This window comes from Zonotrichia leucophrys, chromosome 18 (assembly GCF_028769735.1).
Source record: "Zonotrichia leucophrys gambelii isolate GWCS_2022_RI chromosome 18, RI_Zleu_2.0, whole genome shotgun sequence".
Classification (NCBI taxonomy): Eukaryota; Metazoa; Chordata; class Aves; order Passeriformes; family Passerellidae; genus Zonotrichia; species Zonotrichia leucophrys.
Window position 1 is genome coordinate 12,012,280 of NC_088187.1, and position 25,447 is coordinate 12,037,726.

Here is a 25,447-nt window from a genome sequence, read left to right on the forward strand (position 1 = left end):
GCGGCGGCTGTTGAAGCGCTTTATTGTCAGTACAAAGGCGGCCGACACTGTACAGAATAAATAACGGCAATAACTTAGCAATAAATACCGCCTGCACCGAGCCCGGAGCCCCCGGCGGGACCCCCTGCCCGCCAGCCCCGGCTCGGCCCGGGAGCGACCGCACACAATTCACAATACACAAATCCCGGGCGGGCCGGGGGCGCTCCCGCGGGGCTGGGCAGGACCGACCCCTCCCCGACGGCCCGGAACGGCACCAGGAAAAGGAGAACGGGAACACGACACTCTTCACAGCAGAAAACCAAACGGACGAGCACCTCAGGAACAAGAACTGTCACACTCCAGAACACTATATACGAGAGAGAAGGCGGCGCGACGGCTCCGGCACGGGCAGGGCACGGGCACGGCAGCCCGGAGCCGGACCGCAGCGCTCGGACACTGCGGAGACACATCCCATCCATCACTGCTCCTACACTGCACTGCGAACAAAACCAAAGCACGGGCAAGCCACGCTCAGGGCGCCGGGGCCTCGCTGACATCCAGCGCGGCAAACGGAGCTCGTTTAGCACAGGGGCACCCTTCAGCCTCCCTTGAGGCACGGCTGCTCCTGCCCTTCCCCTGCTCCCTGAGCACACCTCGGCCCGGGGGAAGCTGCAGGAAGGGCGGCTGTCCTCGAGCAGCGCTGCCGGCCCCGGCACAGCAGCGGCTGCAGCTCCCCGACACCCGGCACCACCAAACCCAAGCTCTCCGCGGCTGCAGGGCTGCCCATCCTTGCCTGCCGCCCTTCCGGGCTCTCCTCACACCAGAGGCTCCAGCTGTGGAACCCAGACCCTGGCCAGCCCCATCCGCACCCTGCCCGCTGCGCTGGCCCACATCAGGACTCAGCTGTGTCCCAAGGGCTCTGCCTGGCTCAGTCTCAGCCTGGCTCTAAGAGGGACCCCAAGACAACTGGACACCTCTGTGTTCTGTAAAATCTCACTTGTCCCAGTCACCACACAACCAGCTGGAAGACCAGAGCCTGCTGAGTGCTGCGCAGTGTGTGGGCTGTGGTGAATGGCTGCAAGTGGCACACCAGACACTTCAGAGAAGAGAAAGTCCAGGGCCAGAAGGGGGACATGTGGAGGCAATGTTCTAACCTGCTCCTCCTTTGGGAAGTTTACTTGGAAAAGCATCCTAAACAACTCCCTAAACTCCCTATCAATCAGAGCAAAGCTGATCTCCAGCAGGAAATCCCCATCAGCTACCGGCTCCTCTCCACACTGCAGCCACACTGCAGCTGTTCTCAGGCTGCCTGCCCCTCTGCTCAGGGGACAGCAGTATCAGTTCAGCACTCAGAAACACCCCCAAAACCTATCCAGGACAGCTGTACCTCACCACCAGACTGTGGCTTCACTCGTGCTTCCCCAGTCTGCCCCCTCCACTCAGATCTTCAGCAGCCAGGAGACCACACGGGCTTCCCCCTCATGCCCTGCTTCTCTAAAACTCAGTAAATCAGCTCAGATCTTTGGGAAGGGGAGAGGGAAGTCAAAGTGTTTGTGGAAACAGAGCCTGGCCACAGACAGATTCCCAGCTGCATCCCAGCTGCGAGTCTGAGCCCTCTCCTAAAGCCCTGGAGAGGCTGCCACAGCTCGCTGGCCAGCAATGTGCAGACACCAGGACTAGCCTGTCCCACGCTGCCCCTCTTGTTGAGGTGAGCACAACACAAGTTCTGACCACAGGACCTAATTCCAGAGCTCAATCCCATCAGTGTTCCCCTAAGCCTGGACCCTCACGGTACTTCTCTGACAGGTTTGCTGCACAACAAGAGCGCAGCGATTTCCTCCCCAGACAACCGAGCTAGCCTGGCACTGGCTGCTGAGCAGGAGCTCCTTGGGGCAGGCCTCGCTGCACCAGCCAGCCGTTCCTGCCTCCAAAAACAGCAGCAGCGCCTTCGCCTGTGCACCAGAACCCTTCTGGAGGAATCCAGAGAGATTGCAACTCACCCTCTCAGTCGAGTTTAGGGAAAACGACAACAGTGTGAAATGACAGCACATGGCAAAGGCACCAGCACACCACAGCGCCGCACGAGAGCTCGGGAGAGAGCGCCCAACACCAGGGGACACCACAGAAACTAGCCAGGTCAAGAATAAGTCACTTTTGGTACAATTGCAAAAAGATATCAAACAGGACTTGCCTCTTTTTTTGTCTTTTTCTAAGTTTTATAAATAAAGTCTGATAACTCTTTATAAAAACTAACCTCAGAGCCACAAACAGTTTGCGGGAGGTTCATGAGAAACTTTAAAATTATTTATTTATTAACTTTTAACTAGCAAAGTCTCTGAGAATATTTCCCCACTCATATGGTCAAATATTCTCGCCTTCTCAGGTAAAAAAGCTGACTATAAATACGCTCTCTCTTCTGTCCAATTTTAAACTTAGATAATTTAATAATTCTTAAAATGATGTTTCTCTCTTTAAATAAAGGGCTATTTAACCACATAAACTGGTTGTGTAAACCATCACACTAGAGACACTTGATACCCTCGAAACACGGGAACAACTAGTGATTTTGGTCTTGTTCAGTGCAACACATTAGGCACAAAACCGGCCTGCAGTCCACACAGTCCTGCTGCTGCCTCCCTCCCTCCTTCCTTCCTTCCTTCCCTCCCTCCCTCCCTGCGGGGGCTCCGCACGCGGCAGCGCCGTCCCCCAGCACTGCCAGCTCACACAGCCAACGGCACGGCCCGAGGGACACCCACGGCTAGGGCACAGAGGCACACCTAGAAAGGAATAAAACCTAGGACACAGAACACTCCAACTGTAACTACAGGTACCAAAGGAGACAAAAGCAGCAGGTTCAGGCGCTGAGATGCACCACCTGGAAGAGTCATGGAATAAAGCCTTTGGAAGTAACTGAAAATAAGGGTTCCCAGCCCCCAGGAAGAAAGCTTTCCTTGGGCCACTCCTCCACCCTTCTCTCAGCCACGCTGCACAGATTTTCTTTGGGTAGAAAACCAAAATCTCACAGCCTGTCCCCAGGGCATCCGAGGGCTACAGACTGCTGGGTGGGAAGCTCTGTCTGCACAGGACAAGGGATGCATCACCACTGCTCATACCAATCTGGACACAACAAAATAAACTGGAGCGATCAGCAGGCCAGTCCTGGGCCAAGTCAAAGGAACCCGGACCCATGTGGGGAGGGCTTGTGCTTTGGGGATTCCAGGCTGGTTTTGTGCCTAACTGCCCTGCACAGACAAGCTCAGGCAACGCTCGCTTCACTAAGACCGGGCGTCCGTTTTGGATTTCACTATTGTGATGACACTGGTGGTAGCCACCTTGCCAGGGACGAGGGGCCCCATACTGGAGGTGAGAGGCCCCCGTGCAGGGGTCACGGGGCTCCGGGCCACGGTTCTGGCGAAGTTCTGCAGGGCCTCGTATTTGGAGCGGAGAGCATCAAGTTCCATTTTCATGCTGGCGTTCTCTGAGGCCAGCTTCTCCACTTCTTGCTGCAGCTCTGCCTTCTGCTTCTCCAGTTCCTCCTTCTGGGTGACGCGCTTCACTCTGCAGCTGGCCGCGTAGCCGCGGTTCTTGAGCGTGCGCCGGCGCTGCTTCAGCTGGATGATCTCCTCCTTGGACAGGCCCCGCAGGTGCTGGTTCAGTTCGCGCACAGACATGGTCACCAGCTCCTCATCTGTCAGGCTGGTCCCATTCTCGCCCGGCTCCCTCTTCACCTGGGGGAGAGGCAGCACGCACCTGTGAAGCCTGAGGTGATGCCCACGCCCATCCCGCGCCCCGTTCCTCCCCCGCCACGTTACCTTCAAGGCCTTGTTTCCTTTGTTGGGGGTCGTCATAACACGACAGCCTTGGCAGCTGTTCGCAAGGAGGAGTCACATTGCACCTGGGAACTGAGAGCCACGCATTCCTCTGGCAGGTCCAGCAGCAAGCCCCGGGGGCCAATCCTGCCTGACAAGGGTCTCCAATCGGCCCTGCTAGGGGCTCACATCCGGCCCCGCCGAGGTGCTCCACATCCCAGCCCCTGACACGGGGCGCTCCACATCCTGGCCCCTGCCAGTGCCACATCCGGCCTGCCATGGGTGCTCCACATCCTGGCCCCTGCCCCGGGGTGCTCCACATCCCGGCCCCTGACACGGGGTGCTCCACATCCCGGCCCCTGCCCCGAGGTGCTCCACATCCTGGCCCCTGCCACGGGGTGCTCCACATCCTGGTCCCTGCCGTGGAAGACAATCAGCAAGCAGCCAGCTGGGCTGGACTCACAATGAGCAGAGTGTCCCTAAGCAGAACCTGCTGCCCTTACACACCTCTGCTCCCATGGAGACTCTGTGGCAATGCTGCTTTTGTTTATGGTGTGGGAAATTAAAGAACTAGGAGGAGTCAGAAGACTTGGAAGCCACATTTTTAAAAATAGCCTTGCAAGCAGCAGGCAGGGTCCAGAGCATGGCTGCTCCAGGCCAGTCATGCTGACTCAGCAGGCTGGCACTCTGCACCACTCGCTCCCAGCCTCGTCCTTGTCACTGCCAAGCAGGGCAGCTCACCTCACACGGCCCTCCAACAGGTGCCCAAGCACAGCCCAGGAGCTCCCCACTCCTACCAGACTCCAGATCCTGCCAAGGATGGCTCAATAAGACATAACCCTGAGCAAGGGTACACTGGAATTCCATCACAAATTTGGGCTGATGCCTCAGCAGCCTTCACCTCTCCCAGTCATACAAAAGTGACCCCAGTTGTAGGTCTTTTCTGTGAGAAGGCACCTGTCCATCCCTGGCATGCCAGAGCCCAGAAACACCTTCTTCCTCCTTATCTTAAGAGCCAAGGTGTGCTCACAAGAAAACAAAGATTTAAGGTGCTGAAAACCAGAGCAGAGCAGACTCCTTCCCTGCCATGGAAAACAAGACTTCAGAACTGGTAAGAGCAATTCCCAGGCCTGCTTTACAGAGACTTATTCCCAGGCTCCTGCTTCCTTCCCCACGTATCTCCTCCCCTCAGGGTTTTCAGATTGCTCCTACGCTGCCCAAGGAATTGATGCACACAGATACTCCCTGACAGACATGGCTGTGCCTCAAACAGCCCACACGGCACCCACGCAGCCCTGGCCAGCATTCCTGCGCAGCCTCCAGGTGCCTCTGCCCCTTTCATCTTGCAGGTGTTAAACAACAATTTTGTCTGCCCCTGCCTTGCTCCCAGCAGGACTCATGTCCAGTTACAGACCAGAACCAAATGCACACATCAGCAAATAGGGCTTAGTGCTCTTTCAGCAGCTGTGGCACAGGCTCCCTCCAGTGCATCTACGACCTACGGGAGGTGAACAGGACCAGCAGTCCCCAGAACACCAGCAGAGATATTCCTGAAGCCCGCAGCCTGCCAGGAGCCAGGCTATTTATACATACCTAGAGGACAATGCTCCTTCCAACAAGATGTCTGCTGCCCCCAGCCACACTGGCATAGCCACGGTCATCTGCTGCCCCAGGAAGGCAGCTGCAGTGAGGCAGGACAGGCAGCATGCAAGCAACTGCTGCACAGAATCAATTCTTCCCTCCTTCCCAGACTGCTGCTTATTCCTTCTGTTCCTACCTGGCAAACAACATGTCTGCTGGGAAAAGGGGAGAGGAAAGGGAATAGCTGGAGAGACCAATGTGCCTGCCCCTGCAGCACTTCTGTGCCCCATCCTCCTGCAAGTGGAAGGAGTCAAGGGCAGGTATGGGCAGTGGGACACAGGAATTTGCCTGCCCTGCGGCACTACAGAATTTACAGCTACCTGTAAACACAGGCTGCCTTCATTACAGCAGACCCAAACCGAAACAAACGGGGCACACGCATGCTGCAGCAGGCAGGGCACTGGGAAGATGCTCCTCGGCAGGCTGGGGAACTGCTGGCAGAGCTGCACACAGCAGAGGCAGCTACTCATTCCTGCCTCTGCGCACTCTAACACAACACCTCCCAGGCAGGAGCCTCTCTCAACAGCCATCAGAGCTGCCACACGAGTGGCCCCAAAAACCTGGTGATCCCACCTTTCCAAGGAGCAGCAGCCAGTAGAACGGAAAGAACAACCCAAAGAGTTTCCTGGGTCCCGTTTTAACCAGGCTGTTTGGCAGCTCACAAACAGGACACCCAGAGAATGGGTTACATAGCAGAGACCAAACTTTGCCTTACTCTCCAGACTGCTGACGGATCAGCTTTTGATAGCTTCCTGAAGAAAGATCACACTGAAAAGTGCCAAACACTGTGGCTGCAATGAAGAAACTGCAGCCTCAACACATTTCCCCAGAGCTCAAAAGGCCTGAACTCAGCACAAGCACAGCCAATTCTCCCCTCAGCTCAGCGGCAGCACACGGGGAGCTGACAGCAGCACGCATGATCCAGCACGGGCCCTTCTCCAGCTCCTGGTGCAGAACCCTGCCCCGAGCCCATGTAAACACGGCGGTGTCCCTGCTGCAGCGGGCAGAGCAGGGCTGTGCTCCCCAGGGCTCCGGCAGGCACAGGAGCGTGGTTGGTCTGTCAGCAGCGACGGGGCACACGGCACAGAAACACTCCCTCCCAGCGTGGATTTCATACTCTGTTTATTTGCTTGCCGGCAAATTGCCTCACACAGTCTCATCCAACGACTCCCCAAATTACCTGTGTAGCCAAGACAGCGCCTGCTGTGTTCCCCACCCTGGGCTCCCCTGGCGATGTCATCCGACACTGAGCACTTCACAGCAATTTTTTCCTCAAGGAATCTGCCCACCCAGCTGGTCCTAGCTCTGCTCACACTGCTAAAGCAACGGGCCAGCTCCGAGACTCCCTCCCCCGACCACAGAGCTCACACATCCCGGACAGCCGTGCCCGGCACAGACGGACGCGGCCCCTCGGCGCGGGTCGGACACCGCAGTGCCGGGGGAGCCGCTCCGCTCGGGGACCCGCAGCGCCCGGCACCGGGCAGCCCCCGCGGAGCGGCACCTCCGCCCGCACGGCAGCGGCCACCGAGCGGCCCGAGGGCACGGCACCGACCGCGGGCAGCGGGGCCGCGCCTGCCTCTGCTCTGGGCACCGGGCGAGCGCCCCGATGGCCCCTCTGCCTGCCGGCCCTCCCGTCCTCGGGAGAAGAATGACAGACCGCGGCGGGGGCCGCCCGGAGGGACGGGGACCGGGAGGCCCCGCCGGGGCCGGGTCGCGGCCGTACCGGCGGAGCCGGAGCGCCCCGAGGTGCGGCGGGGCTGAGCGGGGCAGGCTCAGCCCGAGGGCAGCCGGGCTGCAACACGATCGGGGCGCTCGGCAGCCGCGGAGGGAGGGAAGGAGGGAGGGGCCGGGTGCCCGCGCTGCCCGGGGTGGAGCCGGGAGCGGCGGGCGGGGCGGGGCGGGGCAGGCCCCGGGCCCCGCGCACCTGTTGCTCGCCCGCCGAGCGGGGCCGGGCCGGGCGGGGCGGGGGCCGAGCGGGCGCGACCCCAACGCCCCGCCGTGAGTCAGCGATGGCGGGCCCGTCGGGCACCCGCCGACCCCGCGGCGGCCCCGGCCACCATCCCGGGGCCCGCCGTGCCCGCCCCGCCCCGGCCCGCCCCCGGGGACCGGCCCGCCCCGCCCCGGCCGGTGCCACGGCCGCGCCCGCGCTCGCTGCCGGTGGCGCTCACCTCCTGCCGGGGCCGCCGGGCCGGGCCGGGCCGGGCGGGGCGGGGAGGCCGCGCTGGAGGGACCGGGACTCACGAGCCGCCGCCGCCGCCGCTCACGGAGTCGTCACGTGATATTTGGGTCACGTGGCTCCATTCATGAAGCGCCCGGCGCAACCGCCCCGGGCCTTAAGGGGGCCGCGCTCCGCTCCGGGGCACCGGGGAGCGCCCGGCTCGGCCCTGCCCTGCCCTGCCCTGCCCGGCCCCCGGCGAGCGCTGCCGCTCCACCGAAGTACGGGGTCGGCCGCGTCTCTGGCAGCAGCCACGGCCGCCCGCCGGTGTCCCCGGTGCACCCCGCGCGTTTCAGAGCGCGCAGTCCCTCGGGCCGGGGCCGCTCCTCTGTCCCGGACCGCCGCTCTCTGCTCCGCGCACAGGGGATGTGAGCGCCAGCCCTGCGGGGCTGTGGCAGCCCCTGATGGGCTGGGCTCCATCTGCTGCCGTTACAGCTACGGGCCTATAACCATCTAGGAAGTTCACCTGTAGCTCTGTCTCTCTGGGAGGACCCAGGGGCATCCCCAACATCTCCCCGCACAGGGGTTCAAGCTCAGGCATCCATTCATTCCACATCCCACTTTTCAGCCAAGTGGGAACTCTTTCCACAACACTCCCTTGCATTTTGCATCACCCTCTGCTACAGCTGCTGCAAGCCACAAGCCTGCTACAGGGGACACCAGCATGCTGACTGAGCGTTTTCCCATGGACAAAACAGAAATAACACAGAGAACACTAACAGTTGTGGCTTAGGAATGGCATTCCCACTGAAATACTTAAAACCACATGCTGCTCACTCACTGCCCTCTTGTCCCTCTCCCTCTGTGGTGGGCTGGAGAGGAGAACTGGAGGCACAAAAGGTAGAGAACATGGTTTGCTACAAGAACAATTTACTGTAAGCAGTAATGAGATAAGAAAACAAATAATAACAGCGACAATATTAAGAAGAGTGTAGAAGAGAGGGGAAGGATTCCCACGATTGCTCACCACATGTAACATGATGCTGCTCCCACTGCTCACCTGATGCACCCAGGCACAGGGACCCCTTCTCGCCACCCCTCTTCAGCCCCTCTCCCCTGCTGCAAACCCTCCCCTCCCCTTTGCCCACGTCTACAGAATAACCAGGGTCCCGGCCATGCCATTCCTGGCTAATGCAAAGATTAACCCAGTCCTGGCTGCAGCCAGGACACTGACATTCAGCACTGCCAGAACGCAGCAGTCTGGTCAGTTCTTCTTGCTCTTGCTGGTGAACAGACTGACTTTGCTAGCAGATGCCACAGACAGAGAAGAAGAGTCCAGCTTCACCTTGTCCAGCAATGTTTTCTTTATGGCTGCCGGGGAAATCTTCTCTTGGTCTGCCAAATGCTGCAGCTCCCTACAGTGGGGTAGTGGGAGAGGAAGACATAGGAAAAATAAGATGGGGAGGGTGGGGGTACAAGTCTTGCAAGCTCTTTAGCTCCTAGGCGCCCACCTTGTGCGGATGCAGGAAGCCTCCACAGCGTTGATGAGGAGAGAGCGAAAGCCACCACTCTCCAGGAAGTGCAGGGCGTGGATGGTGGCTCCCCCGGGCGAGCAGACGTTGTCCTTCAGCTGACCCGGATGCTGCTCCGATTCCAACAGCATCTTGGCAGCACCCTGTAGCAAGGAAAACACGTGCCAGAGGCTGACTGAGGAGGGTAAGCCACTGTCTTACCCTCCTGTTCTCCACTGCAAGAGCAGCACCAACACTCACAACAGGCACACCTGGGCTCCTGCAGGCCGCCAAAACACTATTCAGAGCTGATGAGGCCTCAAAGCAGCAGAGTTCCCCAGGGCCCAGCTCCCACCCCACCAGCACCAGCAGATTGCTGCAGACTCTTCCTACAGCCCCTCGCCAGGAACTGTGTGCATTCCAACCAAACACATTCCTTAAAGCAGATTCTGCCAGAGCACCACGACCACCTCAAACTGAGAGGTGCAGATTGCTCTGCAAAGGGCAGCACAGGCTCGATGTGCTGTGCAGCAGGTAACACTGACCAGCAGAGCCTGCGCTCCCAGCCGAACCGCCAGCCTGCGGGGAAGGCCCATCTTCACTCCTCCGTCTGCAAGAGCATCCAGGGCAGTGAATGCCTGAGAACAGAAGGAAAGAAGGGCACTGAAAGACTGGTAAGGCTTAGGGAAGAGAGAATCCAGGGCCTCAGGACTGTTCTGTGACTCCTGTCACTCACAGACGTGACAAAAGCCTCCCCCTTTCCTTCATGGATGCCATGCCAGGCTTCCCTCCCACCACTTCCAGCTCAGGGGTGGGGGGAACGGCAGAAATTCAGCTTCTGATCATGCAACTACAGGCCCAAGTTTTGCAACATGGACATGCAGGCACTGCACACTGGCTATGGACTTCAGACTCATCTGACTCTTAAAAAATTGTCCTGCTGTCCCAGCTGGACACCTGGAATACATGTCCCATTGCAAATATGCATGATGGGAAAAATAAAAAAAAAAAGACAAGCTGAAGTTGCACAGAGTTTATGGCAGGCAAAGGCAACTGCTCTCCCTAGGATGGCACTAGCTGAGGAAACAGCAGCACATACATACGCAGGGCCACTGCCACTGAGCCCCGTTACAGCATCGATGAGGTCCTCTTCCACCTCGGTGCAGAAGCCCACGCTGGCCATCAGCTGCTCCAACAGCTTCCCATCTTCCACATCCGCATGAGTGCCAGTGGCATAGACCGTAGCACCTTCCCGGACTATCACAGGGGTGTTGGTCATGCACCTGATCACTTTTGGTGCGGGGCAGAAGGTAGAGAGTTTCTTAGGGCAGAAAATCATTGAAGATAGAAAGTAAGAAAAAAAGAAAGAAGGGAGAAAAATGAGCTTTAGTGCATATGTTTCATCAACGGGTTGTTCAGGAAAGGACCCCCCAGGGGCAAGAACAATACAAGCAGAAGGAAAAGAGAGACCCCTGTATCTCAAATGTCCTGCTTTGAGCCACAGCAGCCCATCCGTGAATGTGAAGCCTTGCTCAGCACCAGCAAAGCAGGAGCTGGGCAAAGCTGAGTTGGAAACAGCATCCCAAAGGCCTCAATCCCACATCAACCCGCAGATCTCCAAAACAGCTCCTGCAGACACTTAGCATAAAATCTGCAGAAATTCAGGGGAGATGACCCACTGCTGTTAAAATAAACATGACTGGACAGCACCTCATGTGAGACAAGAGCTGGATGAAGCCTCTAACAGCATTTGCCGATGAACACAGGTTGGCTGCTGCTGTGTGACTTTAGTCCTGAGTAGCACGAGTCCGTGGCATGGGCTCCTCGGGGCCAGAGGAGCGGAGCCAGCTCAGGGCCGTGCCGGGTCCCCGCTCACCTTCTCGATGGAGCTGATGGTGACTCCGGCCGCGCAGGACACCACGATGTGCCGGGGCTCGATGTCGGGGCCCACCTCCTCCAGGATGAACGGGATGATGGGTGGCTTTACGGCCAGGAAGAGGACATCGCTGCTCTTCACCGTGTCCTTGTTGCTCACCGTGAAGTTCACTCCCATTTTCTGCACCGGTTCGGGGAGAAACGGGACCGCTCAGGCCCGGGATGGCCGGGAGGGGAGCGCCGCCACCCGGTGCCCGCTACCCGGCCGCACTCACCCGCAGCCCGCTCACGGTGGGCAGGTCAGTGTCCGGGGAGCTCGCCGTGATCTTGTGCGCAGCCAGGACCCCTGCGAACGACCCCGCGTGTCAGCCCGAGGGACCGGCACCCCCGGCAGCACCCGCCCCGCGCCCGCCCGCCCCCACGGAGCCAGGCCGAGCTGCCCCGCGCGCACCTGCCGCGGTGAAGCCGCGGGCCAGGGCGAAGGCGAGCTGCCCCGCGCCGATGAACCCCACGCTCATCGCGGCGCCCCGGCCCCGCCGCCGCCGCCGCCGTACACGTGGCCGCGCGCGCACGGAGGCGAGGCCGCGCGGCGGGACGGGGGCGCGCAGCCAATCGGCGGGCAGGGAGGCGGGGCACGGCCAGCGTTCCGCCACTCAGCGGGCGGGGGCGGGGCCAGCGTCGCGGCGCTCGCCAGCGATTGGGGCAACCGGCGCCCGGTGTTGCATCATTCGCCGCCCGCGGCACCGCCCCGCGCCGGCCCCGCCGCCAGGCGCGCCCTCTCCCCAGACCCCGCAGACGTGCGTGCTTGCTGCCTGCCCGAGCCTACAGACCGGCGGCCGTGCCGTGCCGTGCGTGCGCGCTGCGCTGCCGAGCCTACAGACGGCGTGCCGCCGTGCCGGCTGTGCCGTGCTGTGCTGTGCTGCGCTGTGCCGTGCTGTGCTGCGCTGCCCCGAGCCCTACAGACCGGGCCGTGCCGTGACGTGCCGTGCTGTGCTGCCCCGACCCCGCGGGCCGTGCCGGGCCGTGCTGCCCCCGAGCACCGGGGTGGCCCCGGGCTGTGCAGAGCCCGGACCGGAGCGTTCCTGTAAAACCCATAGCCGGCAATGATTGTTTTCCTAAGTATCGTCCTACCTCGCTAGTTTTTTGAGGGTTTTTTAACTTTTTCATTGACAGAAATAAATCTCAGTGTTTTTTCTGCTGATAAATGTTCCTAAATGCTGATCTTTCATGAGTACTGAACCCCGGGCTTCCTAAAAAGAAGGGAAAACTCCAATCCAAACCCATTAATAATTCTGACTTTAACCCACCCGTGCTGGAATCCTCTGGGTGCTGACTGGATTGGCTGCAGCCACAAGTCCATAATTAATGAACACACATAAATGCTAACATTAGTTTACCAAAAGAGGTTGGAAATGGTTGGTGACTGGGGCAACCAGGTTCATGGGGAGCTACTTGATCATCATCTGTTAATTAAGGGGGGGAGATGCTCTCTGGAAATGAAGGAGGTCTGGAGAACTGAATCATGACAGAGCTGGTTGGTAAATCCTGATGAGTAGATATCAGATGTTCTCTGTTCTGGATTGGGCAATCTCATAGTTTCCAATGGTTGGGGAATGTTTAAACCACTGAAGCATGAGGTTTTGATTTTTATTTTTTTTTATTATTTTTTTTCTCCTAAAAGAGAGGATTGTTGTCCACACAATCTTTTTTTTGCCATTTTGACCATGTTCACATTTTTTGCTCAGTCTTTGGCTGGCAGATGAGAAAGCTAAATCTGAACACACTGTTCTTGGCAATGACTTGTGTTTCCACTCCTCCAGTCAGTGGGATCATGGTTTCCATGTTAAATTCTCTTTCTCCTTATTTGAAGACACTCCATTTTGCCCTCATTGTTTCCCAAGCACCAGTTCCTCTCTGGCCCTTGGACCCAGGCTGGGTGTAAGTCGCACCAACCCATGGCATTGTCAGTTTTACCATGTTTCTGCTCTTGCTCCTACTCGGTGCGAAATCTCCCTGGCAGGAGCCCGGGAGTGCCTGGCGGAGCCGAGGAGCTGCTGCTGCTGCTGCCATGGCCCTGGCAGTGCCATCCCTGGGGACGGGCACCCCGGCCTGGCGCCCCCAGAGCCAGCCCAGCACGGGGCAAGCAACGCTCCTGGGCCCTCTGGGTTGGGTTTTACAACAAAAGCCATGGTCCTTCACAGGCACCTGTTTGGTTTTTAGTAATCTGAAATAACAACAACCAAAAAAAAAAAAGAGTAATTTTCAAGTATTACATGGCTTAATTTGTCCATATTGGTGGGTTTAACAGGAATATATCATAATTGCTCGAGGTCCCTTTGTATGCAGTGGCTCCTGTAAATTGACTCCTCCAACACAAGTGGATTTCCTTTCCCAAGTCAGCATTTTGTTCTTGTACAACCCATGATTTGTTTGGGTGGCAAGAAATAAAGTTCCTGGTTTATATCTATAGCAGATAGCCATGGGTCTTGCCCTGACAGCCTCCTCTTCCAGATTTCCTGCCCTTCCCTGGGACTCACAGAAGAGAGAACCCCCTCGGCAGGCTGTTCCTCTGTGCTGGATCCCAATTCTTGCCCCATGTCCTGGCTGATGCTTCCCACTGCTAAGGGCTGGTCCTTGCTCAGAATTATTCAACATCGTCTGTCCCAACAAGTTTTCCCTTTGCTTTTCAAACCCCACACAAAGCACTGATGAAAAGTAAGTTTGCTTTCTTATTCCTGAGTCATTCTGCTGCAGAGAACCCCCTCAGAGGTCTTGCTGTGCTTTTTGGTTCTGTGTTCAGGCTTTGTGCACCAGAATAAATTGAGCTCTGCCTTCATGCAGAAAGTGTCTGCTGCAATGAGTGTGGAGAGCAGGATGACAGCACACAGATCTCAGGAGATGTAAGCATACATCAACCATTCAGCTTTATTTTGTTTTGGTTAAAAAATAAATCTTGCTTCTGACAGGCAGCTACTGGAGATTTTAATCAAAGCACTCAAGTCTGCACGTGCTGCACAAGCACTTGGACACGCTGGCTTCTCCTGCGACAAATGAGGATTCCTGTGGGGCCTGGAATCTGAGCTGAGACGTGTGGGGCTTTAAAGAGGGTGTTTGGTCAGGGGTAGGTCTGGGAAATTGGGCTGCCCAGTGATGCAGGGTGCTCAGGAATCCCGAGCTGCACCGGGCACAAGTTCTGCCCTGTCCCGTCCTGCCCGTGCCCCCTCCCCGCCCGGCTGGGTCCCTTGTGCAGCACTGTGAGATCACTCACTCTCTGCCTCCCCTTTGCCATGCCCCAGAATTTATCGTCAAGCCTCCAGAAAAACCCCTTGACCCCAGTGTAAAGAAATGGTGGCCCATGGATCAAGACAAGAGCACGTGCCAAGGTATTTTTTGCGCTGCTCAAGCGAGGATGAGGATGGCAGGTCACACTCGGTCACTCTGCAGGATGGCTCTGCTCTGCACCCTGATCCTCAGAGTACAGCCCCGACTTTACAAATTTTCATTTCTGCAGTGACTCAGTGATTGCTAAATAGGAATATTACATTAAATAGGCCTCCTCCAAAGTGTACACTTGAGGATATTCATTTTCTGTGCTAGACAGCAAAGGAGAGGAAAGGAAATGACTGGCAACCTTCAAAATACTGTTACGGCTATGATGCTCTTCTCAGAAACACCCAGCCTGGAACTGCCCACACTTGCAGGCATTCCACATCTCCCAACACAGTCCAAACTAACACAAACTCCAAGGGATTGATTTTCATCTACTGAACTGGTGTTCCTTCATGCATCTTTTAACTTTTCCACTTCCCAAGAAGTCACTTGGTTACTCTTAGGCGCTGGTTAACAGTTTCAAAATCCTGGATGTGTTTCCTAATGTTTGGCTCAGTAACCTGATAGCCTCCAGCCCCACTGCTGTGGCCACAAGCACTCCTGCTGTCTGCAGATGCCCGTGGAGCTGTGCCATTCCTCCGTGCTGGCCTGGGCAGGTGAGGCAGAACCACGGGGAGCTGGGCTGTGTGGTGCCCGCTCGGCCCCCCTGCTCCAGGTCATTAATTCCTTAGCGTAGTCAGTCCTCACTGCAGTTTGGCTGATGGTGGTGTGTGCCCGCCTGCCAGCAGCGCTCTGCCCCGTGCCTCGGCACCTGCAGGGCTTGGCACTCTGAGACGCCTCCACGGAGGCCGAGCCACGGCTCAGATGTGTGAGACGAAGCGGATGCGCTGGGAGTAGGCCAGGTCCAGCACATAGAGCAGCAGGTTGACATAGGTGAAGATGGCAATCACCAGCTGGCTGTCCCAGGGGCACTTGCCCTTGGCACAGAGGCCGGGCCGTCGTGGGGAGCCGTACTTGCTGTCAAAGCAGAACACTGGCCAGATGACCGCAGCACTCGCGTAGAGCAGCACGGCCCCAAAGGTGTAGATGACCACCGAACGCTCAAAGGGGAACCACAGCAAGGCAGTCTTACCTGTGACACTGAAGGCCACCACCACCACCGTCACCACAAAGCAAAAGCTGTAGACAGCCACACACCACTGCGTCGCCACGTATTTACCGTACTGGCTGTCGTTCACCAGCGCCCCAAAGATGATGCAGGCCACGAAGGCCTGGACGATTTTCAGGAGGCCAGAGACGGTGGCCATGTAGCTGGTGACCTGTCCCGGCTTGGCCCTGGTCAGGAACACCTCGGCGGCGTAGGCCAGGAACAGCAGGCCCGCGAAGACGCTGGCGGCGATGCGGAAATCCCTGACCTGGCAGCCGATGGGGTAGCAGCCCGCCTGCACGAAGTAGAGCGGGTAGATCACCGCCGCCGTGACCGACATGAGCGTGGCCAGCATGGCAAAAGCCGCCGTGAAGTTCCCCCAGGAGAGGCTCAGGCAGCTGTGCAGGCGTGTGAACTCGCAGGCGATGATGAACACGGTGACGGCGAAGCAGAAGGTCCAGACGAACATGCAGAAGGTGCCGTAGGCGGCACTGAACCCCCCTTGGTGGGCGACCAGGCTGAAGGTGGCGCAGCCGAAGGTCATCTGCAGCAGCCGGGCTATTCCCACCGGGGAGGTCACGGCGGCCGTGTTGAGGTACGGCCCTCCCGTGCTCTCCATCATGCTGCGGCAGCACAGGGCGCTCCGAGCCGCCCCGAGCTCCGTTCCGCCGCCGCGCCGCAGTCACACCTGGTGCCGGCTCGGCCCGGGCCCCGCCGGCGCCTCCGGCCGCAGCGGGAGCCGCCCGTGACGCGGCATCGCCGGCAGCTCCGCACCGACCTGCGGCTGCCGCCGGGCTCTGCCCACCGCCGGCGCGCTCCGGGCGCGGCCGCTCGCCCTCCGCTCCCTCAGCTCCGGGACCGGCCCCAGGGCTGCGCTCCGGCCGCCGCCTTCCCCTCGGGATGGGGCTTTCCCCCGCAGGCTGACATCTATTCCATTTTAGCTCCGCAGCTGTAGCTTTCTGCTGCACCCTTCACAGGAACCTGCAGTATAAATAGGGGCTTTATTAATAGTTCTGGAATGAGTCCTGCCCCCGCTCAGCTGTTGGGAGCGGGTGTTATTTAACACTGGGGTTGCGAGCTCCATCAAAGGCTCCTGATTATCCTTGTGCTGCTCTTGCAGGAGCTCTGGGGTCGCCGGAATGCTGCTGCTCGCGGAGGGGAGCTCTGCCTGCGATCCACGAGCGCTCAGTCCTGCACACCCAAGAGCCCCTGAGCGGGGGCACAAGCCCAAAGGCAGCACAAGCCCTATAAAAGAAGGGATTTAGGCCAGAGGCTGAATAAAAGCTGACTCACTTTGCTGCAGTTGATCTGGAGCAGCGATACATTTACCTGCTGTGCTTTGTGCGACAGCTTGTGGCTGTGAAGGTTGACAAGCGCCCGTCCTCAACATTTCCTGAAACCCTTCCCTGTCTCTCTTTTACTTATGTGGGAATCAGTTTTTCTTGTATCTCTGAATGCAGTAACTGAATACAACTGTTAAAAAAAAATTGCTTTGATATTCTTAGCACTGTTTTGGAACACAGATTTTAATAAATAGTGTAAAACTCTCCCTCCTGTGAGATCAAAGCTTTCACAGTGAGCCATTCCTGGTATACAGTGCCTCCCAGACTTCATCTCTGCCCAGAAGTCTCTTAATTATATCTCTAAAAGCCCCAAACAAAATTTCTGATGTAATTTCAGAATGGGAATGCGTGAATGTTTTCACCACAACATAGCAGAGAAATTCCTCCCTTGCCCCAGAGCAGCATTGCTGACTCCTCACCTGCAGTACCCATCCCAGTATGGAAGCAGCAAAACTTCCCGGCTGGAATGGCTCACATGAAAACAGTGCTTTTTTTGGCTATAATGGTAAAATGTGCCTACCTTCAGCTTTGTCACCATCTTGTAACCTCAGTATCTCTTTCATTCATCTCAAGTCCCTTCCATTTTCCTTTGAGAGGCCTCTGGTGCTAAAAGTACAAAAGCCTGCATTCATTTGGGGTGGAAGCTGCACAATTAACATCACAATAACCAGGAAATGCAGCAGGAGGGCTGAGGCACTTCAGGTGAAGAGGTTCTCATACCGAAATCTTGCCCTACCTGACTGTCTATTAATGCTTCACCTCCAGCAGTTTTCAGGGTCTCTTTGGCAGGGGTCACTTTCTGCCCTGTGGCACCGTGAGGTGCATCCCCTCGCTCTGCCCGGGACAGGGACACTCAGGGACACCGGGGCTCAAGGCAGAGCTGCTCCTGCAGCTTCTGCTTCCCGTGGCAAGTGGAGCCCCTCTGGAGAGCCCTCAGCACCAGCTGGTGCTGGCAGAGGGCAAAGGTGCCCGAAATCAGAGCTCACACTGCGGGCAGCACACCTCACAGAGCACAGCCTCGGTCCCCTCAGAAATAAAGAACCGATCCAGTCAAAAGATCACAGAGTACAAACACATGGCACTGAAGACTTCCAGTCTTGCCCTTTTGTCACTGGCTTCTGCACAGCACAAAACAGATGAAAAGCGTAATCAGGACAATTCTACTTTTATACCCAAGTCAGTAAAACATAAAGGATATCAGTAATCTCCAAACTGATCACAGGCAAACTCCACTGATGTTTTCCTGCTTTTCAGTTTCACTGTGAGCACCAACCCTTTTCTCTTTAGTTTATCTTCAGTCTGTGTTAATCCCATCATGCACAGCAGGACAGCTGATTATGGTGATCTGCGTGTGGTCCTGCCAGACTTTTCCTGAGGTCCAAGAAGAGGAACCAAAGGGCAACAGTTTGGTTCATTTTTTGGGTTTACTTACCCAAAACAAGAGATCACACACAGGTGAGGTAGGAGCCGTGCACAGCAGTGCAGGCACACTCAGGTGGAGCTGTGCAGCAGTGCAGGCACACACAGGTGAGGCAGGAGCCGTGCACAGCAGTGCAGGCACACTCAGGTGGAGCTGTGCAGCAGTGCAGGTGCACACAGGTGAGGCAGCAGCCGTGCAGCAGCCGTGCAGCCGCTGCTGGGACAGGGCTCCCTCGCCCTGCCCTGCAGGCTGAGGCTCTGCTCTCTGCTCCAGCCCCCGCTCCTCTCCAGCCTCAGCCCTGCATGCTGCATCCCTCCCTTGTTCTCCTCCCACTGCCATCAAAGGGGATTCTCCCTGCTGTGGTGGGTGTGCTCCCAAATTATTACAAGAGAAATATGTTGGTGCTTGTCTTGTGTTCTCTGCCCTTTCTGCTCCAAATGCTTCTGATGCTCGGATCAAACATTTCCCTCACTGGGAGAGAGGCCTTTGCAGCAAAGCCAGATCTCCCTCCACCTTACAGTGCAATGCCCTGGACTACCTGGGGAATCACAGTGAAAGTCTGCAAACATCAGGCGCTGGGTGAAAGTCTCTGTACTTAAACCTTACATTACAACCTCTTCATCAGAGAAACAATGACAAGGCACACTGCAAGGGGAACACAGAAATCTAATTAATACAAAACATCACCACCACCCTTAGCCCTCTCCCAGGCACAAGTGACCATCAGGATAACCCATCCAAATGAGCAGCATATACAACTTTACAAAGACATACGTATGGTTCTCTGGTCAGCCCTTATAAATAGCGTTTTACATATTAAAATAAATATGTCCACGTTGCCAAAGTAGCAAGAGGTTTCTTCGTTATTTAAAAAAAAAAATATGTTACAATATCCTTTATATTTCTTGCTTAGTTTAAAAAAGTAATTAAAAAGTCATTTTATAAAATAATATGAATAAATTGAGTACAAGAGTGTCCATCCCTAGCACGTGTCCTGGGTCTGTATACTGTGATTCAGCATGAGATGCTAACCTCCAGGAAGTAATGTAACCATTCCTTCGCTCCTAGTTGGACAGAAGAAATCCAGTGCTTGCTTTTTTCACCACTTGTAACAAGTCTATGATGTAAAACTGATGGCAAGGGAAGATGTCCCAGATCTGGGGAAGGTTCTCATCGCTGCTATTTATGGCTTTGCTACTCCCTGTATCTGACTGCCTTGTGTAGCACAGGAAGAGGATGTGACCAGCTGAAACTCAGCCCTGGAGTTTGGAGGAAGGGAACAAGTTCCAGCCAAACAATGTAAGCAAGAAATTGCTGCTTGCCTTTTTTTTTTTCCTTTTTTCTTTTTTTTTTCTTGACACACCATAAGCGTGCAAGAGTGTGGGAGCATGTGAGTGCACAGGTGTGAGTGTGCCATGGGTATGAGCATGCATCTGCCTGCAGGAACATTAGGAAGAAGATTAGAAAGTTTGGGAGAAGTGCTGAGAGTCTCTCTCCTCCTGATCTAATCTCTGCCCCTCAGACCTTTCTAGTTACCACTGCTGAGCATCCCCAGGAGTTTACTCGGCTCCAGGCCCTGCTGCTGTGCCATCTTCTGAACATCAAAACCCATGTGCATGAGGAACTGGATCACATTCATCTCCTGCCCTGTGAACTGGTCCCTGATTGTGGGGCACGAGGGGTTGCAGTGAGGCCATGGACAGCTGTCAATCAGGTGAATTGGGCAGCCTTTCAGAGGAGCTTTCCCATTCTTGTTGCTCTCGTGGAGGCTCCGATCCCAGCAGTGCAGGGCACGGGGCAATGATGTCCCCTTCACCTGGATGTCAGTCCAGTGACTGAAAAGACAAACAGTGCAGATGACATCAGAGGGGTCAGGCTGCCAGGACAGGGTCATCCCCATCCCTGTTCACCTCTGCAGGACCTGCACAAGCACTTACTTGCGTGTGATGATCTCGTGGGACAAACAGGCAGGAGCAAAGCTCGCACTAAAGGAAAACAGAAACATGGATTATGTCTTGAAGGACAAAGTAGGACCTGCTGAATTGAACCTCCCAGACTAGGGAAAGAGTGGAATTTTACACAAAAGAGAAAAAGGCAAGATTCTTGATGTAGATGAACTAATAGTTACCACATTTACAGCTCTCCTTTTTCAGCAGAGATCTGAGAACACAAGGAACTAGATAAGAACATCCTTTAGAAACAAATATGCCAGGTTTTTCTCAATGAAACACTTACGTCACATCCTTCAAGGTGTTTCTCAGCTCTCTACCTAAATTCTGGATGTAGAGCCACTGTCCTTCCTGAACAGGCTGGCCAGTGAGGTGCACATTGTCTACAGTAAGCTGGGCCTCATCGAACAGCCACTGGACAACAAAGACTGGGCCTGGAAGGACAAAAAGTTTGGAAAAGGGATTGCTCCGAGTTAGTTACAAATACAGAGGGAACCCTAAACCATTTGATCTCTCTCCTTTGCTACTTACATCGAAGAGTGGGGTAAATCTTATATCCAAAAAAGCAATTCCATTCCTCTCCCTCTTTAAACTGCAGCTTACAGCGTTCGGGAACAATGCCATTCCAGTATCTAGAGGAGAAAGCATTAAAAGAATGGGAGGCACAGGGCAATCCTAACAATGCATCCTCTCCAAATCCTAGTTCCTGTTCTGACTAGAATTTCAACTGATAGAACAGCTTTCTTGGCAGCACTGTCCCATCAACACATTTTAGAGCATCTGTAACTGTACACATTCTTTTGAACATTTAGACTTTATTGTCTTTTCCAATAAAATCATTGTAAAAACACTGATGTAGACAATAACTACTCCTTAAGTATCAAAACGAAGGAACACAGCGAAGGAGAACATCTTTTCCACACTCTAACCACTCAGAGCAGTGCACTTTAGAGCACCCGACTGTACCTTATTCCTCTCCTGATGGCCTCTGTGGGAGCACACGTTATGGTGTCGATGCAGTCGGTCCTGCGGTACTGTTTGTTATCCAGGAACCATCCAGAGTCTGCCAAGCCTCGCACCTGAATCCCTTGGTAACCCATCTCCTCCAGCTGCTCTGCCACTCGGTCCACGTTCAGGAGCACTCCTGTCCCTCCAGCACTGCAACAGCAACATCAGCACTGCGCTCACGAGGGGCTCAGGCTGTCACAGACCCTGCTGGCACACACACCTCCCTCAGCAGTGGCGAGCTGTGCACACCTGCATCTGCCACAGCACAGACACCCAACCATCCACCACCACCCTGGGAGACTCCACATTATTTCCTTGCTTTGCAACGCTCAGAAATAAAACCAGTGCTGAATAATAATCTGGTAGCCCAGAAACAAAGTCCAGTTGTTACTCTCTTTCCTGGGAAATACATGTGGTCTCCATCATTTCCAAGGGGGTTGGCTGTCCAAAAATGAAAAGAATCTGAAGTGAGACAAATTCACTCTTAGCAACTTCTCTATTACAGCTCTGTGTAATACACTGAGTGTACCAGAGCTTTATGAAACACAGGATGATCCAGAGCACCTGTGCGAGGCAAATTTGGTTTTTATTTCGGTGTCCTGAATCAATTCACAGAAGGCGTGTGTGATATAGGCCAACAGGATATGGGCCAACAGGAATCAGAATTCTTGGTGCAGACTTGAGAAAACTAACCAGAGATACAGGGTTTGCTGCTAGTGTTACTGTACTCCTAGGAGAAATGTTTCAGGAGCTGCTGGACCTCCTCCCTTAAGAGCTTTCTACTGTGGAAAGCTCCTGACTTCAAGAAACAGAATCCTGTGGATACCTACCTGCTCCCTGCTAGCAGCAATACTTTTGCAGTGCTCAGGCCTTTTCCCACCAGCTCCTTTATAACCTCCTGTATGATCAGGGCCCCCATGAAGGCATATTCATCTGGAAGACAGCTCAGTGTCAACAAAATTGCTTCCTGTCCAGGCTCAGGCGTCTATTTCCTCTCTGAAAATGCTTAAAAAAATGAGCAGCCTTGGAAAAGGAAAACGAGAAGGAAGATGCTGCAGAAACAAACACAGACCTTCCTACCACCTGGAGTCTCAGTTCCAACTTACTGCTTCCCCTTTTTCCCAGTTCATGAAGCCAATTCAGAGAAGCAGTGCTTCACAAGATGTTACATGTACAAAGACACTGCTTCCATCCGTGGCTGCTGATGTGTAACGGCTCCACAGGAACAGGGCCAAGGAGCTGGGATGGAGTGGAAAGGTCCCTCCCTTACTGTGACACCACTGGGATGACCGTGGATGGCAATGCAGCCTGCATTAACATGAACGATGCTGTTTCCCAAAGAAACCTGCAGACAGCCTTAGCCTGACACACAAGGGCTCCTGCCTAAGGCCAAGTATCCTCCTGATTAAAGTCTGACACTAAATTCCCAGTCCTGCCTCTCAGGTCAGCTGTGCTAAAGTTACATGCAACAGTCCACGGTCCAATTAATTTGCTACGTGCTGGAACCTGGATTCATCTAAAAGGAATTCTGGTCTTCTAATCCTCGCATACTGCATCAGTGTAACATCTCTTGAAGCAGTGGCTCTGAACTATGTCAAAACAGCCTGAGCTAAAGAGATCAGGATGTTTTATCTGGAAGTAGCTTGATATTCTTTCCTGCCCTTCAGCAAGAAAAAGCCTGTTTCTCGTCCGCGTGGTTTCACAGAAGTCTGGCCACATCCTTTAATGTGTGATGTCTGGGGCAGCAAGGGCCCATCAGCAACACTCACTTTTCTCAGACTTGGAAGAGGCACCGCTCCAAACATCACTTGAGCAATATGGGATGAATCTGTAAGAGAGAGCTGTGTGAGTCCTGCTGTGCCTCTGACACGCACAACAGGGTGAGGATGCGGTCACTTAACTGGAAGAAAAATAAATCCCGGGGAAAAGGGAAGGGGAAAAGGGAAAAGTTTCTGTCCAGTTTGACAACTTACCTTCCTGCACACCAAGTGACAACTGTAATTTTCTTGAATTTTCTCCTCAACACTAATAGTTTTACTGAGTTAAATCAATAAATAACATGTCTTTTATCAATCTAATTGAATCACTAAGCTCAGTGGACAGAACGATGGAGCATGACTTTGCTCTCAGCTATTCTGCCAACACAGTGGATGGCCTGTCACAGGGCAACTCTCTATGTTTCAGTTTTTCACACGAAAATGAGAAGACTCTAGTCAGTGCAGTGTAAATGCTGACTGCAACCACTGGAGGTTTTTGCAGGAATTAACTTCACATGTCTCTGTTTTGCAGAAGACAAATTAACATCCCTTCTGTATAGATGGATATATAAACTGGTGTCTCTCATTTCTCTTCTTCGAACTAGGAGAGCTGCTCCACATTCTTCTCAAATTGTCAGATGTGTAACACACTATCAGCCCAGCACTCATGATGGATTCACCACTGCAGCTGTTTGACAAGGCTCTCTAAGCTATCCCCAGTTTTTCTTCATTAGATTACCCCACAACTCCAAGGAGATTGAACCTGAGTTTCTCGACTTTGTTAGCCCTAAGTGTTAGAGAGCTGAACTGAAGTAAATGAAGAATCACACAATTTCCTTTTCCAAGTATAAGTCTTAACCTGTCTCTGCAGCACTCTTGCTAGCCTAAAAGGCATGAGATGCTGTTTAAGTGTAAAGCTATTTCCCTCCGTTGTCCCTTCTTACACCATGTTTGCATTCCACCAGTGGGGATTTTCTTCTGGCTGAGAGGACAGGATCCCAGTTCCTGCAGATGGGCACAAAGAAACAAAAAACATACAGATGACAGTCTGTGATTTCAGAGGAATCGTAGGAACCTCATGCAAGACCTCTGACCACACAGAAAACAAACATCCATGATGAAAAACATTGGCAAGGGAAGTGGAAGGAACATTTCTAAATTTGCCCTTAGGCAGATTTGACATTCAGAATTTGATTCATGCTACAGATGAAACCCGTCTAGAAGCTTCATGTAGCACAGAATAGACCCGTGATGCCTGTTTAAGTACCTCCCCAAAAGACAAATCCTAGCAGGTAAATTCCAATACACTCAGTTAGACGATGTGTGTGAGTGACGGAGGTTTGGGTGCCCAGGAGGCTGCAGGGCGAGAGGAGAGCGAAGGGAGCAGCACTCATTACCGGCGGTACCTGCGCACCCAAAGCCAGCCCGTGCCCGCGGGGCAGCAACCGGGCACCGTGCGGGCGGTGCGGCGGGCGCTGCCTCAGCCCGGTCCCGGCCGCGGTCCCTCGGGGCTGCCCCACGGGGCGGAGGGGGCGACTCACCCACGCGGGTCGCGGGCCACTCGCGGGAGCTCATCAGCCGCCGCATGGTGTCGTAGCGGGTGTCGCAGTTCTCCCTGTTGAAGCAGTACCACCCTCCTGGCGAGGGGACAGCGGGTCAGCCGCCCCGCAGGGCCGGGGGCTCGCGGGCGAGGGACGGCGGCCCTCGGGGGCACCGAGGGCAGCCTCGGGTCGCCGCCCCGCTCGTGGGCGCCGTTGCGGAAGTCGGGGGCGCCGGCGCTCACCTTCCAGGAACAGCAGCCAGCGCCGACTGCCTTTGGACTCCTTCAGGTAGTAGCTGCGGGCACAGGCAAGGGGCAGCGCCTCAGCGGGAGCCGGGCCCGGCCGCGCCGCGCCGCTCCGCTCCGCCGCCGGTCGGGCCGGGGCCGCCGCCCGGGAGGCGCTCGCTGCACCTGTCGCCGCCGGTGCCGCGCGCCGCCGCGCGGTGGCGCCGCAGCCCTCGGGGCCGGGCCGGGGGAGCGGCGGCGGCCGCGCGGGGCAGCCCCGGGGCGCCCGGAGGGGCCGGCGCGGCGCGGGGACTCACCCGGCCGGGCTGCCGTCGTTGCAGGTGACCGAGGCGTTGTGCAGGAGGTGCAGGCGCAGGTCGTGCGGCAGCGCCTGGGCCGAGCAGGGGTACAGCGACTGCGCCAGGCTCTTGACCTGCGCCATGAAGCTGTCCATGTTGCCCTCCACGGCGGTGAAGTCCAGCGGGAAACTCTCGGCTGCCGCCGCCGCCGCCGCCTCGCCGCGCTCGCGGACCGCCGGGCCTCGCCGCCGCCAGCCCTTCCTGCCCTCGCCGCCGGGCCCGGCGTGCAGCAGCCCCAGCAGCAGCAGGAGGTGCACCGCCGCCGTGCCCATCGCCGCCCGCCGCCACCCGCCGTTCGCCGCGGCAGCAGCCAGTCCCCGGCGGCCGGCAGCGCCGCCCGCGCTCCGCCGCGCCCCGCCGCGCCACCCGCGGGGACGGGGGTCGGCGGCGGCGGGCGAA

The 25,447-nt window shown here is 55.8% G+C and overlaps 5 protein-coding genes across 5 annotated transcripts in view; 1 reads left to right on the forward strand and 4 right to left on the reverse strand.

The window, feature by feature from the left end:
- Positions 1–5: 5 nt before the first annotated feature.
- Positions 6–3,843, reverse strand: MAFG (MAF bZIP transcription factor G). Its single transcript, XM_064728725.1, has 2 exons — positions 3,792–3,843; positions 6–3,707 (listed from the first exon to the last, which is right to left on the reverse strand). The coding sequence occupies exons 1-2, from the start codon at positions 3,825–3,827 to the stop codon at positions 3,255–3,257; spliced, it is 489 nt and encodes a 162-aa protein (XP_064584795.1). The 5' UTR covers positions 3,828–3,843; the 3' UTR covers positions 6–3,254.
- A 4,885-nt stretch (positions 3,844–8,728) lies between these two features.
- On the reverse strand, positions 8,729–11,553 carry PYCR1 (pyrroline-5-carboxylate reductase 1). The gene is made up of 7 exons (XM_064728432.1): positions 11,422–11,553; positions 11,246–11,316; positions 10,972–11,151; positions 10,195–10,416; positions 9,641–9,733; positions 9,096–9,259; positions 8,729–8,999 (listed from the first exon to the last, which is right to left on the reverse strand). The coding sequence occupies exons 1-7, from the start codon at positions 11,486–11,488 to the stop codon at positions 8,849–8,851; spliced, it is 948 nt and encodes a 315-aa protein (XP_064584502.1). The 5' UTR covers positions 11,489–11,553; the 3' UTR covers positions 8,729–8,848.
- A 2,308-nt stretch (positions 11,554–13,861) lies between these two features.
- On the reverse strand, positions 13,862–16,507 carry MYADML2 (myeloid associated differentiation marker like 2). Its single transcript, XM_064728692.1, has one exon. The coding sequence runs from the start codon at positions 16,067–16,069 to the stop codon at positions 15,161–15,163; it is 909 nt and encodes a 302-aa protein (XP_064584762.1). The 5' UTR covers positions 16,070–16,507; the 3' UTR covers positions 13,862–15,160.
- Positions 16,508–18,471: 1,964 nt separating this feature from the next.
- NOTUM (notum, palmitoleoyl-protein carboxylesterase) lies at positions 18,472–25,337 on the reverse strand. Its single transcript, XM_064728495.1, has 11 exons — positions 25,007–25,337; positions 24,708–24,760; positions 24,466–24,561; positions 23,869–23,929; positions 22,937–22,995; positions 21,998–22,100; positions 21,126–21,317; positions 20,691–20,791; positions 20,446–20,593; positions 20,148–20,195; positions 18,472–20,045 (listed from the first exon to the last, which is right to left on the reverse strand). The coding sequence occupies exons 1-11, from the start codon at positions 25,318–25,320 to the stop codon at positions 19,739–19,741; spliced, it is 1,482 nt and encodes a 493-aa protein (XP_064584565.1). The 5' UTR covers positions 25,321–25,337; the 3' UTR covers positions 18,472–19,738.
- Positions 24,732–25,447, forward strand: part of ASPSCR1 (ASPSCR1 tether for SLC2A4, UBX domain containing) — a 38,553-nt gene continuing 37,837 nt past the window's right edge. Inside the window, exon 1 of the mRNA XM_064728497.1 lies at positions 24,732–24,753. The gene's annotated coding sequence lies outside the window, so the exon portion shown is untranslated. The remainder of the gene's footprint in view (positions 24,754–25,447) is intronic.